Below are 16,377 nucleotides of genomic sequence, written 5' to 3' on the forward strand. Positions count from 1 at the left end.
TACATCTCATTGTTATAATGGGTCACCTTTATCCTTGTTTCAACATTTTATTATTTCCCTTGCCCTCCTCAAATTATAAAAATGTATATATAAGATGCAGGGCACCAGAATCAAATACAGTAAAAGCAGGGGTTATACCATGGGGAAAGAACATACAAAAGAAACACAAAAATCACATAGTACATTATAAGTACATTAAAAACAACAGCAACAGAGATAAAACCATGTGTCCTTATCTTGGGGTTCATCTCGCTTAGCATCATCTTATATGGTCATATGCAGATAGCTTTTGTCCTTTTCTGCTTGTCTAGTAAGATTATCAAAGACATGTACTAGTTATTGCAAATAAGAAAAACCATGGGACCTATGTTTCTTTGGGTCTGGCTTACTTCATTTAATATAATTTTTTCCAAGTCTTTCCACTTCCTAACAAATGGGATGGTGTCATTCTTTCTGTGGAGACATAGAATTGCATTTGTATATATAGAGAGAGACAGGTATTTCTTAGGCAAATGAATATAAAAATAGAATTACTTCTTGTCACTGTGTCTGCTAAATTTTTATTCTAAAAATACTAAGAGCCTTAGTGGTGATCAGACATAAGAGCAATTTTTCTTCCCCTTGTGTTTCTATATTAATCCTCTACTAAAATAATCCTTCCAGTTTCACTGATACTTTTCAGAAATGTCACTTTGGAGTACAGGTTTCAGAAGAATAACTCTTTTGTGCTAATCCTAGGGCTTGAACTCAGGGCCTAGGCACTATCCTTGGGCTTGTTTGTTCAAGGGTAGCACTCTGTCTTTGGAGCTGCAGCTCCACTTCCAGCTTTTATGGTTGTTAATTGGAGATGACAGTCTCATGGTCTTTCCTGCCAAGGCTAGCTTCAACTGAGATACCCAGATCTCAGCCTCCTGAATAGCTAGGATTACAGGCATGAGCCACCAGCACCCAGCAAGAGTAACTTTTAATACAGATATTCTGGATTCTGTCTTGAAACAAGTAAACATTTAAGTACTGCATCTCTATCCAGGTGTTAGTGGCTTATACCAATAATCGTAGCTTCTCATGAAGCTAAGATCCAGAAGATTGCAACTCAAAGCTAGCTCAGGCTGTGAGACTGTACTCTCTAAAATAATCAAAAGCGGGTCTGGAGGTGAGGCTGAAGTTGTAGACCACCAGCTAAGTAAACAAGCTAAGCAAGTTTGAGACCCTGAGTTCAAACTGCAATACTGCAAAAAAAATTTCTGATCATAATAAAAAAAATCAACACATGTGCATCTTAAGCACTGATTGAGTACCAATGGCTTGGGAGGTGTCCTAACATCCTCTTATATTACCACCTTCTCTAGTTTTCTTTATATACTTATGTGTTCTCATAAATACCTCTAAACTCCAACTTGCAAGTAACCCTCAACCCACCACTTTCTGATCTTTTTTATTTGATGTTGTTCTTTTCGATTGATCTCCCTTCTTGTCCATCTTTATTCATGGAAACGTGTAATGCACCACTTAAATGCCATCTTCTGTAGTGGACACTGACTTTTCTTCCTCTGATCCCTCAAGTACCTGATGCCTGCATTGTATTACAGGCATTGTGTACCACCTGCTCTTACCCTCCCTTACTTCTTCCCCTCATTCTCTCACAATATTTATTTAACAGCAGCCACTATGTGCCAACTACCTATATTCACAGGCTAGTGACTTCCTTCCACTTTTAAATTCTGTGCTACTCCATTCAGTTACATGTTCTACCCAAATGTCTACCCTCCAGACATCAGATTTATTAAACTGAAATAAAGGATACCCAGTTAAATTTGAGTCCCAGAAAGACAAAAAGTTTTCACTATAAACATGCAATATTTGGTATATGGTTATACTAAAACTTCTTTGTTGCTCATATGAAATTCAAATGTAATTGTTAATCTAATATTTTATTTAGCAACTCTACTGCTACTCCTCTTCTACTTAATGGCATATAATATTTAATATAGTTTGTGACCAATATGAATGAATGATATGAAAATGACTAATGTGTATTTGTGGTTAAATTTGTTTCACTCAGGTAAGTTAGACTACTATTTAAAAGTGTGAAAAATATTTTCTAATTAAGTGGCCAAAACAAACATCAATGGTTAGTGTTTTAAACAAGTTTTTAACTTGGCTGTTATACTCATGATTATGAAAAGCCAGTTCTTGACCTTAGGCCTGAAGAAAAAAAAAGGCTTCTAGAGTGAGCTAGGAGATTCTGATGATCACATCCCAACTGATAATAGCAGCATAGATCATAACAGCTATCATGTATGTGTCTTACCATTACTTTTTCTTTGACACAAATTAATTCAGACATGGTAATACTGGGTTTTTGTTGCTTTTGTTTTTAGTGTCAGTACTGGGCTTGAACTCAGAATCTTGGCACTGTCCCTTAGCTTTTTTACTCAAGGCTGGCACTCTACGACTTGAGCCACAGCTGTTCCACTTCTACCTTTTTGGAGGTTAATTGGAGATATGAGTCTCACATGCTTTCCTGCCCAGGATGGCTCTGAACTGTGATCCTCAGATCTCAGTCACTAGGATTACAGGCAGGTGGAAGCCTAGACATAGTAATATTAGACTTTTATTCTGCTAGACAATGAAAGGGGAATACTTGACATTTAGGGTCTGATACAAAATTCTTTAAACACATTCCAGAAAAAAAAGCCCAACATATTCTATAAATATAGCATATCTAACCCAAAAGAAAATAATGTTATGGAAAGAGATGAAAGCAAGCCTTCAATTGTGATGTTGACTTAATGGCACAAAACACACACAAATATGACAAAAAGAACTTATAAATATTAAAAATCTGTTATTCTGATTAGAAGCTACATGTAATTCAAAGCCTATTTTGACACCACGCAAATGGATGCCTCTTTTGTTTCTGGTTTATTACAAACTCCTACAACTGGAAAAAAACACTACATGATACTAGAAACAACTAAAATGGTGTGGCAAGTTTCTTTCAATTCACCTGATTTCTTGATTGGTCAGCTCTACAAGTAATAAATACATCTGGCATCTTAGTTTCTTGGGAAGACAGCAAAGCCCTATGAAGTGACAGGAACACTATCAATGTGTAGTACCTAAATTTGACCCATTGCCTCTTCTTCAGGGCTCATGGACACATGGAAGGCAGGCCCTAGCCAATGAAGACACAAGTGAAAAAGTAATGCTACGTACCCCATCCACTGAGGTCTGAATCATTGCTTACTGAGTTCATTTCCTTACTCCTCTCTCTAATCACTTAATTTAGGAAACTATGCACTGTCCAAACAGACTTTCTTCAACAAGAATCATCATACTAAATATTTCAAGAGAGACTGGTTTCTTTCTAAACAAAGTGACGGAGTGTTTTTCCATGTCTTCTTTCAACAGGATTTGCTACAGCCCTCTAGGTTTTTTTCACTCTGTTGACAAACTCAGTGTCATTACAAAATGTGATTACTACACATTGTGTTCAGAATCTTTGGTCTGTACCTCCATATGGAGAAATATCTTAGCCACAGTAAGCCAATCAGAAATTCTGAAATTTTCCAAAGAGACTTTAAGTCTTTACTTAAGTTCTTTCTTTTTCTCTGAGTCTTTATGAATACTACAACTTCCTCCTTATCTAAAAATGATTTTTTTAATTGTGAAAATACTGTACAGAGGGGTTACAATTACATGGGCAAGATAATGAGTACATTTCTTATCAAGCATTGTAGCCTCCTCCTTTGTTTCTCCTTTCTAAAAATGATTTTCAAGTGCAACATTAAGACAATTTTGAATTTGCCTTTGGAAGCTGTCTTTGTGAGATTTGAAGTCAAGAGGCTGAGAAAATTAAAGTCTTACTAAGAACCATTACAAGATCCTCTTAGAAGTTGTGGTTTGTATTTTTCCCTAGATAATTTAATGAAATAAAGATGCACAGGACATGGGTGCCACAAAAAAAAAAGCCATGAGCCTTCACTTTAAAAAGTAACAAAAATAAAAATATGATCCAAGTCATCAATGCAGGCTTAGAATGGCTTGTGAATTTCATCATTTTGGTGTCATGGTGGGAAAAATAACAACAAAATAAGCAAGAAATGCTTAGGGAAAATCATAGCAAGGTATTTAAGTTAAAACCTATAAGGAAATATATTTTACAGGCTGGAGAGTAGCTCAACTGGTAGAGTACATGTCTAGTAAGCATAAAAGCATGAGTTCAATTGCCAGTACCAAGAAAAAACATTCTAAAGCAGTCACTCACCTAATCAAATACACTTAGTAAAACAGATGTTTACATAAATGAATAGTTGTAAATTTTCTGTTATTAAATAGTTCTTTAATTTTAACATATTCTTACCAATTTTTAAAAAATTGTCTCATTTATGCTAAAATGAGTTTCAAGAGCTTGGAACTCATTGTGACATATCATTATGGATGTATGAGACTAAATAAATGGCTTGTAGGGCACATGGGCAGCAAAGATGGCGCTGAGAGGGAGTTGAGTGGGCAGAGCCCGAGTTGTTTATGTTAAAATCTGACTGGGTACCACAACCAGGCGAAGTGACATCAGCGCGTGAACAGCTCAAGGACAGCAGGGAAAGGATAGAAAGCTTAGGCGCTTAGGCGCATCATAGGGTGACCTCTACAGTGATTGGCTGGTTCCTTTTCCTCCCCTTCCATGCCACGTGGTTTTTTGCTTTAAAAAGTGCTTGCTGTTGAGACTGGGAAGGTGGCTCAGTGGTAGAGCGCTTACCTTGCATGCATGAGGCCCTGGGTTCGATTCCTCAGCACCACATAAGCAAAAAGAAAAAAAGCCGGAGGTGGCACTGTGGCTCAAGCGGTAGGACGCTAGCCTTGAGCTGAAGAGCTGAGGGACAGCGCCCAGACCAAGAGTTCAGGCCCCACGACAGGACTACAAAAAAAAAAAAGTGCTTGCTGTGTGGTAATAAATGAGTTCCTGTTTGACTTGACTCCCCGCTGTGTCTGACTGTCTCTGAGGCTAAGGGAGGCTGGGGAACGGGCAGGGGGTAAGAGGAGCCCACTTACCTTTCCTCGAACCCCGACCATCTGGACCAAGACCCAACAATAGCTAATGAGCAAAAACTATTCAACATAGAAAGAAATCATAATAACAATAAAAATAGTCAAGTAGGATATGTTTGTTAAGCATAGAATGAAAGGAATGGAAGAACCAAAAGATAGCTAATTTTCAGTACACATTAAACATACATGAGACACCTGTGCCTTAAATATTCATGATACACTAAAATACCTAAATATTCATTAGTACTCAATATTCATGAGGCCTTAATTCAGCCACTCATTCATTGGCAACACCCACTCTGGCCCCATGTACCCTCTGTTCAAGAAACACAAACAAAGCCATTATTATTCAGCAGGGTTACTGGTGAGCTATAGCTGTAGCCAAGCATACTCAATCCCGCATGTTGCCAACTGAGCAAGTTTGTGTTCTTGGTCCTGGGCTTTCTGTCTTCTCCTTGCTTGATCCTTTATTCTGTTCTCCAAACCACACTATTCATAAGCAAGAATGCTGAAGAAGAGAAAGAAAACAATTGCCTACCACAGAATTCAAGTAGAGTCAACCCTGCACTGAACTTGCTGACTGTAAACCTACCCTATTTTCCCCTACTTTTTCACTGTGCTTTTCAGACTGTTTATATTTTTTATTTTGTTCTGCAGTACTAGAAACAGAACATATATCAGGCAAGCGCTCTTCCAATGAATTACCTTCTGATCCTTCACTATACATTTTGAATTATATTAATCTACCATGTGATTCAGACATTTTAATTTGGCCCTTGAACCATCTGTTCTGTGGCCTCTGGGAGAGCCTTAATGTATGCTTCTGATAGGCTACCACTGCTTCAAGTTAATATTCCACAGTTGCTGTGTAAAGAACAGACTCTGGGAGGAGTCAAACTTGAGAAAGGGAGATAACAGTAGACAGCTATGTCTAGTATCCCACTAAGTCAAAAGATGAGAGTAAGGCCTGTAACCAGTGGCAGAGTGCTCTAGTAGCATGTATGAGGTCTTGAGTTTGATCCCAGCACCACAAACACACACACACACACACACACACACACACACACACACACACGCATCATTATGGGGCCTATGTCTGTAATCTCAGAGGATTACCTCCTACAAAGTTAGGAAGATCACAGTCTGAGGCCAGCCCTTATACAAAAGTGTAAGATCCTATCTAAAAACAAACTAAAGCAATAGGGAGGGAGGCATAGCTCAAGTGGTAAAGTGCTTGCTTAGTAGACAGGAGATTTTGAGTTAAATAAATAAATAAGAACAGTTTAGTTGTGGGTCAAAAAGACATGGAACCCTCTCTAAAATCCAGTCTTTCATACAACCTCCAAGCCCAGACCCCAAGGTCTGTGCCCCTCACTGGCAATAAACAGTCTTAGTGTTTTGAAAAAGAATCATGGGATGGATTCAGGATATGTTTTCTTAAGAGAATTAAAAAGGATGGCATTCAATTATGAGCAATTGTGAAAAGTAAAAAGGAAAGGACTTTTGTCAGAGAAAGCAATTTCTAAGTCTGAGATATTGAAGATAGAATACTCCAAAACACAAAGAAAGACATTACATCCAAAAATTATGGGTCTTTGAGCAACAAAAGACCCCAGAAATGCATTTATGTAAATCGCCAAAAAACCCACTGAAGTCCTCTCCTATATCTATACCAATGGAGAAACAAACATATGACTTCCCACTCCTCCACTCAAGGCCAACATTCCTGTAAGTCCATCTTATGTCAGCCACTACAACTTTTGGTAGATCCCTGATACAAATTTCTTCTTTTTACTGACCTGAACTCTGAGGCCTGGTTGTCATCCTTGAGAATAAAAAAAAACAAATAAGACATTTCCTTACTTATCTAAAGGCATTTATCAGGCACACTTGAGTCTTTTCATTACAAACAAATATCATTTTCTATTATTCTATCTTACACATAACAATTTTTAATCTTTTTAACATTGTGTTTGCTGTCTCATGAAGGTATTGAAAACTTGATATCACCCCAAAGGAAGGACCCACAACACAAAGAGAAGAAATAAGTCATCTCTTTTAATATCTTCTATAGTCTAATGCAGTGTAGGATTAGTTTCCCTGGTGGCCATGTCACAGAGTTAAGACTTATCTGTGACTAAAATGGATTGCAAATAAAGGTAGACTGTCAGGTATGAAGTGAAGGAACAAGAACTCTCTGTTGAGCTACTATAAGAGTTCATTTTTATTGACAACTTGATTGAGAAGGGCCTAAGATATTATTAGTAAAACACACATCTGGATATATCTATGAGGATATTTCAAGAGACAATTACATCATTAGGCCTCTGACATACGACTATCTTAATCCACTGATGGATTCATAATGTGAAGACTATGGTGGTAGAACTGTAGAAGGTGGGGCAGACTGGGTAAAGTCATTAGGGATATGTTCTTGTCCTACTGTAGCTACTTCCAGGTATTGTTTTCTTCTTCTTGTTTGCCATTATGTGTACTACTCTACTCTGTCACACTCTTCTTTTTTTTTTTTTTTGTAGGTCGTGGGGCTTGAACTCTGGGCCTGAGCGCTGTCCCTCAGCTCTTCAGCTCAAGGCTAGCGCACTACCACTTGAGCTACAGCACCACTTCCGGTTTTCTAGTGGTTTATTGGAGATAAGAGTTTCACAGACTTTCCTGCCCAGGCTCGCTTTGAAACTCCATCCTCAGATCTCAGCCTCCTGAGTAGCTAGGATTACCGGCACCCAGCTGTCACACTCTTCTTGAAAAAAGACTGAAACCTCTGAAATTGTGAACCAAAATAAACCTTCCCTGCTTAAAATTGTTTCTACCAGGTATTAGGTGACAATAACAATAAAACTAATATAGGCTATAAGTTTTTTATTACCATAAATGATATTAGTTAACATTATGAGGATGAGGAAGGGATGATTGAAATAAATATTAGCAAATTTAAGAGAAACAATATCAATCTGGAAGTGGCAGTGGAGAACAACTGTCTCTTCTCAGAAGAGACGAGGCATTAGGAAGCAATGCACTTACGGCAAAGAGAGCAAACAATTTGGGAACAAAGTCAAAGACAAAGGAAAGTTTGCTTATATTAGAGCAGCACTTGAAAGAAAATACACATAAAGAGAATGGGCCAATGCTGAGGTATGAGGGGTGGAAGGCTGATAAGTCCCTGCTATTAAGTACTTGTTAACAATATATATATATATATATATATATATATATATATATATATATATATATATATATTCACCACTGCCAAATATCTAACTACTTAGCATGATTTTTTTTAAGCTGAAGAAAAGTCAGGCTATGGTGCCTCACACTTGTAATCCTAGCTACACAGGAGGATGAAAGAAAACATTCAAGAAACCCTTTCCCAATAAAGAGCTGGGTACAGTGGTGAGCACCTGTTTTCCTACCTAGCAGGAAGCCTAACATAGGTGGATTATGCCCAGGTGTATATGTGGACAGGAAACAAAAGCCTATCTCAAAAAATAAAGAGTAAAAAGTCAGGGCTGGAGGCATGACTCAGCAGTAAGAGGACCTGCTTAGTCAACAGTGAGGCCCTGAACTCACACTTCAATATTGCCAGATTATAATTAATAATAAACAGCTGGGCACTGGTGGCTTATGCTTGTAATCTCAGCTACTCAGGAAGCTGATATCTGAGGATCAAAGTTTGAAGAAAGCCTACGCAGAAAAGTCTGAGTCTCACATTTCCAATTAATCAGCAAAGAGCCAAAAGTATGGTTCAAATGGTAGAGTCCCTTGGGCAAAAAACCCAGGCAAGAATGCCAAGCTCTGTGTCCAAGCCCCAGTACAAACATTGCCAGGCATCTGTAATACTAGCTACTCAGGAGACTGAGATCTGAAGATTGCAGTTCAAAGCCAGACTGAGCAGGAAAGTCCATGAGGCACTTATTTCCTGGGACAGTGCTCAGGCCATGAGTTCAAGTTCCAGGACCAGCAAAAAAACAAAGAAAAAAACCTAATAAAAATAAAAATAAATATGGGGGAGACGGGGAGGGGGGAAGAAAAGTGGTAGAAAAATGAGGAGGGGTAACAAGTTCGACAAGAAATGTACTACTTATGTATGTAATTGTAACCCCTCTATTGACAATAAAATTAAATTTAAAAATAAAAATGAATATAATAATAAATAATAAACAAATGGTTTAAAAGGGTTTAAAATGGTTTAAATGCAAGACTGATACTGCCAATTTAAAACTATACCTTGAAGCAGTCCACTATTTCGCAACTGTGGCTCATTTACTTCAATTGTGTCATCCTCAGGATAGAAGTAGATTTTATAGACTCTTATTCTATAGTCTTCTTGTCTTTTATCAGGTACTTCATCTTCCATATAGGCATCAAAACATAATACCTGTTGGAATCATAATTAGAAGCCATGAAAACATGCAGCAAATTTAAAACCCATAAATTGTTAATGTGTATACTTTTGGTGAGTGAAAAGAGTTGGAAGGATTTTTTTCCAAGAAGAGTTTCTACACATCAAAAATGGAGAATGGAGATCTAATCATGGTTATACTACATGGAAATTATTTCAACTGTCATGATATTTTGGATCAAAACAAAGAAATTGTATTCAGGAAATAAATCTATCACTGAGATCTAACAGAAAGTTAACTGCAGTCTGTCTTTGGAATTTCACCATGGGATTTTAAATTCATGTGTTAGACACACAAAATAAATTTGCTCACACTGTGAAAACAAGTTTTATTACAATACTTAATATGTGTATGTGAAAACTGAACCAGGTAACTTGAAGGAATGAGTGAGGTTCTGATTTCAGATGGGAGACTTCGATGGAAGGGGTGACACTGAACAAGATGCATTGTACTCATAAATCGACATGTGGAATTGAAACTCCTTTGTATAACTGTTTAAAGATAACAAATATAAATTTTAAAAAACAGCAAAGTAGCTAGGTGCTGGTGGCTCACGCCTGTAATCTCAGCTACAAAGGATGCTGAGATCTGAGGATTGTGGTTCAAAGCCAGCCCAGGCAAGAAGAACCTGGAGACTCTCAGTTTAGATGGGGTCTTGTGACCTTGTTGTTGCCTTGAATGCTCTGGAATCATAATCCTCCCTCAAACCTGTTACACATAGCTGAAATGACAGGTTAAAATGAGGGCTCTCAAACTTTGGGCCTATACTAGCTTTGAAATCATTCAAAGCTAGTAATCTGATACTATAGATTTCCAATGCTTAGGTAGCTAAGCTTATAAGGATGAGCCACCAGTAATTAGACCTGGTTGGCACTGGTGATTTTTCAAGCTCCCAAAGTAATCATAAAACGCAAACCAATGTTGAGAATTACTGCTAAAGAACATTTTCAGTACTGTACTTAAAATTCAAAGAACCTAACTCAAAAACAAGCAAGCACTATTTAACAGACCCATTAATAGTCATAAGTCACCTATTAATTTTTTAAAGCAGCATTATTTTCACAGGTGCAAGGATAGTGCCAAAGAAAGAGGCTTGAAAAAATGTGTAAAGAAGTCATACTGTTTCCTACCAAGTACATTTTAAAATGTAACATTTTCTTGTTAAGTTCCTTAACAAGATTACAAAACATGTGCTTTAAGACAACAGTCTTAAAGACATCATCATATTTAATTAAACTATATGGCATCCTTATCAGGAACAAAACAACAATGCCACTAAAGTAATGTTATTTGTTTTTAGGAGTTCTGGACAATGTAAAAAATATGAAATAAAAATACTAGTAAGCAAGAGACATAAACACAGAGAGAGACAAAATGATGACAGAGATAAAAATCTAAGCATAAAAAATTTAAATTTTAAAAACTAATGTGAAGCCACTGGCTCATGCTTGTAATTGTAGCTTCTCAGCAGACTGAGATCTGAGGATCATGGATCAAAGCCAGCCCCAGCAGGAAAGTCTGTGAGACTTTTATCTCCAGCTAACTATTCAGAAAAAGCTAGAAGTGTCACTGTGGCTCAAGCGCTAGAGTGTGAACCTTGAGCAAAAAGAAGCTCAGAAACATTATCAAGGACCTGACTTCAAGCCCCATGAATGGCAAAAAAGTAAAAAATAAAATAAAATAAAATTTAAAGCTTGGGCTGGAAAGGTGGCTCAGTGATAGAGTGCTTGCCTTGCATGCATGAGGCCCTGGGTTCGATTTCTTAGCACCACATAAGCATGAAAAAAAAGCCGGAAGTGGCACTGTGGCTCAAGTGGTAGAGCGCTAGCCTTGAGCTAAAGAGGTGAGACAGCACCCAGGCACAGAGTTCAAGCCCACGAACGGACCAGAAAAAAAAATTTAAAGCTTAATATAAATAAAAGTTTTCAATATATCGAGATCACAATTTCACATTCTAGATCACATAGATCTTAAACAATTCTAGTTAGAAAATACAATGGGCATGAACGTAATTTCTCAAACAAGTAAAAATTACAAAATACAGTTTTGATTGAAACTATGACCCAAATGAAATGCAAAATAATGACTAAAAAATATAGGAGTATTTCCCTAAACAGATTGGAAATATATTCTAGAGAGGCAGAGTAAAATAATATATTTCAAGTAATATTTTATTATGTTTTGGATGTACTTAATTCTGGCAACCTGATTAAAAAATAAATAACATAGTCTATTACACAGTTGTAAAAATTAAACTATGGAAGTCTAGCATTCCCAGATTTTATAGCTAAATATAATGCATCAATTTTTCAAATGGTGTAATACCAGAGTACCTGAGACATACTAGTAGGTAGGAAAGAAGATTATGAAAATAAACTGTACAAAAATTAAATGCATACTGAAAAAAAATAACATACCAATAAAAGAAAAAAAGACTCACTTGGAAAAGATGGATGAATATCAACAAGTTAAAATCTCAGATACATAATCAGCTTTAATATAACAAATCAATGCCTTTTGGCCATCAGAGGGTAAAAGATAAGGAAAGCCTCAGATTGAGGGAAGAGTGACAAGTGGAGGACTAAGGGGTGGGGGCAGTGGCTGCATGGAAGCCATAAGTGGGGGAAGGCAGAGGAGGCAGGGGACAATGGCATGGTAAAAGTGCATGCAAGGCAGACAGCATGGAAGATATCATAGGGAAGGAGGCCAGATTGGAAGAAGGGGCTAAAGCGAGAGGGCAGTAGCATCAAGGCTACATGGAAGAGAAGGGCATGGAAAGGAGAGGAGGGTTTCATGGCACCATGGATGCATAGGGTGGCACAGAAAACATTCAAGAAAATTTAAAATTTGGCTATTAATGAAAAAATTGGGAAATATGACAAAACTGTATGACATTTTAAATTAATATCTAAGCATCATAAAAGAGAAGAAAAAAGCTTAAACAAAACTCAACAAAGCATTCAGTCTAATAGAGCACAGGGTATATGCAAATTGAACATACAATAAAGGCCGATTTGGTTGTGTGTCCCCTGTCCCATTGGGCAGGACCCTATGAGAAAAGGGAGGGTAACGCAGGACAAGGGGCCAAGAGTGGGCAGGACCCAGTGGGACGTGGGGGATGTGCAGGCAAGGGAGGTCTTGGAATGGAAGGTCATGCAGAAAGGAGAGGGAATGCGCGGGGGTCCCTTCGGACACCGGGCTATCCAGACAGGACAGAAAGTGGCACACAGGGCAGAAAGCCGATCCCCCAGTGACTATGCGGGATAGGCGCCTGGCCCCTCAAGGGCTGGGGAGAATATGCCGCAACAAGAAAATATGCCGCACATTACCTGACTTGTGTAACTTTAACCCCTCTGTCCATCACCTTTACACTAACAATGAAAAAATTTTAAAGTAAATATGCAACAGTAAGAAAACTACTTTAGCTTTGCATTAACGTTAAGTGAATAGAACAGAAGACACAAAATGGCTGTATTTCACCATGTTCTCAAAGCGCATAGACTTTCAAAGGCAGTGAGTACTTCATTGAAAGTGTTTAGTAAAAATGCAGCCTTTATGTTTGTACATTTTTTAGTATCAGTACAAAAAGCAAGCAGATTAAAGGATTCAAGGCATGCCAATGTTGTAGATAAGGGGAGAGCAAGGCAATGGCCAGGGCGGCCGTCCCAGATGTAATCACGCACTCGATGCAGGTCATAGACATAAAATGGTGGCCGCAATGACTGCGGCACACGAATGCCTAGCCAGGCTGAAGAATGACAAAGATGGAAGTGATTCAAGGGACAGCAGTGGGGAAGGGCCTATGAGGAAAGTGGCCCGAGGGACCCGCTTTTCCAGCCTGGCGAGAAGGGAGTGGTGGGGGCTGAAGTGGCTGGTGTTCACGGTCTGATCCTCGTGGCTCCCTATGAACAAACAGCCAGACCCAGAAACAAACTGTGTGTGACATCCAAAGCACTTGGGGTGGTCCTTGGCATCTCAGAAATGCCTCGTATCCCAAACGTCAATTTGTCTGTCAGTGTGCCGGTCCGGGGTCTGGAACTCAGGGCCTGGGCACTGTCCCTGAGCTTCTGTTTTTCTTTCCTGAGTTCGTTTTGGCTCAAGGCTGGTGCTGTACCATTTGAAGCAGGTCCCCTCCCTGGGGCTGAGAAATCTTCCTATCTTAGCCTCCCAGGCAAGCAGCTAGCGGCACCTTTGCCTCTGACAGCCCCTTGGTCACCACCCACGTCAACTTGCGGCTTCAGAACGCCCGTTTTTGATGTCCCGGAAGTACTTTGCTATGACCCTGAGGAGGCTGGTGGACGCAACAGCAAGGAGCCAAGGCATTGTGGGACAAGAGCTTCCGGAGCCGGACGCCATTACAGGTGTCGTCGGTCCGCGAGCTCTGTGCATTCTCCACAGCTCTTCGGAATCCCACTGGGAAAGACTCTGGAATCTCTACTATGCTGAAAGACATGGCCAAGTGTTGAAAGGGTTCCGAAGGGTTAGGAACTGGGCAACATCGAGTGCCACAGGAGCAACCCTTAGGTGAGATCCCCCGAGATCATGGCGGTGGCAGGGCCGGCACCTGGTGCCTGAGGGGGGCCGTGGGCGAAGGGGGAGGAGAGTTGGAAAACCGTTTGAGAATGCCACGGGGTGTCCTGTAGTGGGGGTCGCAGGCCCTGAACACGTAAAAGCCCACCGGTAAGAGAGAGCCCCTCAGGAATATGGCGGCGGCGGTGCCAGCTGCCTGAGGGGAGAGGGGGAGGGGAGGCGGCGAAGGGTGTGCAGGGCCTGAGGAGTGTCCTGGAGGGGGGGTCTGACACTGAGGAGTGTCCTGGAGGGGGGGTCTGACACTGAGGAGTGTCCTGGAGTGGGGGGGGGGGTCTGACACTGAGGAGTGTCCTGGAGGGGGGGTCTGACACTGAGGAGTGTCCTGGAGGGGGGGTCTGACACTGAGGAGTGTCCTGGAGTGGGGGGGGGGGTCTGACACTGAGGAGTGTCCTGGAGGGGGGGTCTGACACTGAGGAGTGTCCTGGAGTGGGGGGGGGGGTCTGACACTGAGGAGTGTCCTGGAGGGGGGGTCTGACACTGAGGAGTGTCCTGGAGTGAGGGGGGGGGTCTGACACTGAGGAGTGTCCTGGAGGGGGGGTCTGACACTGAGGAGTGTCCTGGAGGGGGGGTCTGACATTGATTAGTGTCCTGGAGTGGGGGGGGGTCTGACACTGAGGAGTGTCCTGGAGGGGGGGTCTGACACTGAGGAGTGTCCTGGAGGGGGGGTCTGACACTGAGGAGTGTCCTGGAGTGCGGGGTGGGGGGGGTCTGACACTGAGGAGTGTCCTGGAGGGGGGGTCTGACACTGAGGAGTGTCCTGGAGGGGGGGTCTGACACTGAGGAGTGTCCTGGAGGGGGGGTCTGACACTGAGGAGTGTCCTGGAGTGCGGGGTGGGGGGGTCTGACACTGAGGAGTGTCCTGGAGGGGGGTCTGACACTGAGGAGTGTCCTGAAGGGGGGGGGTCTGACACTGAGGAGTGTCCTGGAGGGGGGGTCTGACACTGAGGAGTGTCCTGGAGGGGGGGGGTCTGACACAAAAGACCTAAAAGGCACCGCACCGTGAGGAAACAGCCCTTGATGAACATGGCGGTGGGCAGCGGCTTCAGTTGCCTGAGCCGACAGGTGGGGGGAGGGGCGGCAGGTGGGGGAAGGTGTGGAAGGGGAGTCAACAAATTACTTTTTAGGCTGCAGGGGTGTCCTATAGTGGGGAGTCGGGCATTGAGTACCTAAAAGCCTACAGTTGGGACAGAGTCCCCGAGAACCATGGTGGTGGCAGGTCCCAGCTTGCCTGAGGCGGGAAGTGGGAGGGTTAAGAGGGCATTCTGCGCCAGTTGACTGGGGAGGGGAGGAAAGGCGGGGGTAACGTGGAAGGACTCAGGTGTGTGCTGTATAGGGGACATGGGCATTAAGGAACTAAGAACCCCAGTTAGGACTGAATCTCTCAGGAACATGGCTGTGGGCGGTGCCAGCCGCCTGAGGCGAGAGGTGGGTGGAGCTAGAGAGGAGTCTGCACCAGCTGGCTGAGGTGGGAGGAGGGGAGGTGAAGGAGGGAAGCTGCTGAAGCAGTTGGGAGGCCTCAGGGTGTCCTGTAGGGAGGGGTGGGCACTAAGGAACTAAATGCCCTCTATTTGTAAAGCAGCCCTCTGAAACAGCAGGGGGTGGAGCCAGATGCCAGAGGTGTGCGAAAGGGAGATGCGGGAAGACAGTTGGTAAGTTCTTTGGATGGCCACACGAGTGTCCTGTACTGGGGTGTTCAGCACTAAGATCCTAAAAACCACCATTATGGAAGACCCCTGCAAGAAAATGGCAGCCAGCAGTGGGAGGAGGGCAGTACTAGTAGTGGGAATATATGTGAGAGAGAGGAGTCAGTGAAGTGATTTGGAAGACCACAGGGGTATCCTGTAAGGGGAGTTTCGGACTAAGTAGTTAAAAGCCCACCTTTATAAAAGATCCCCTCAAGATCATGACAGTGGACTGCACCAACAATCTGAGGGGGAAACAGGGGTGGGGAATGGGCCAAGTAGTTTGGAAGGAGGCAAGGCGGTCCTATAGGTAGGGGTCGGGAGTTATGGGTCGGGCACTAAGAACGTTAAAGCCCACCATTATGTAAAGTCCCCTTGAAAACTGAGCCAGAACCGGAGCAAGCTGCCTGAGGCCGGAGGTGGGGAGTCGGCGAAGAGATTTGGAAAGACCTGCAGAGATGTCCTGTAGTGCGGAATTGGGCACCGGTGACTTAAAACCTCGTGGTAAGAAAGAACCCCTTATGATCATGGAAGTAGGTGGAGAGAGGTGGGGGGGTAGGGTAGGGGAGCGGGCTACAGGGTTTGGAAGGCAGCAGTAATGTCCTCTAGTGGGGAGTTAGGCTCTAAGAACCTAA

General features: G+C 41.8%; 1 protein-coding gene across 1 annotated transcript in view; it reads right to left on the reverse strand.

Moving 5' to 3' along the window:
• Positions 1-16,377, reverse strand: part of Efhc2 (EF-hand domain containing 2) — a 191,742-nt gene that overhangs the window by 93,668 nt on the left and 81,697 nt on the right. Inside the window, exon 3 of the mRNA XM_042683643.1 lies at positions 9,295-9,445. Coding sequence (XP_042539577.1) covers positions 9,295-9,445 — 151 coding nt within the window. The remainder of the gene's footprint in view (positions 1-9,294; positions 9,446-16,377) is intronic.

Source organism: Dipodomys spectabilis, unplaced genomic scaffold (genome assembly GCF_019054845.1).
Source record: "Dipodomys spectabilis isolate Male_0828 unplaced genomic scaffold, ASM1905484v1 ptg000082l, whole genome shotgun sequence".
Classification (NCBI taxonomy): Eukaryota; Metazoa; Chordata; class Mammalia; order Rodentia; family Heteromyidae; genus Dipodomys; species Dipodomys spectabilis.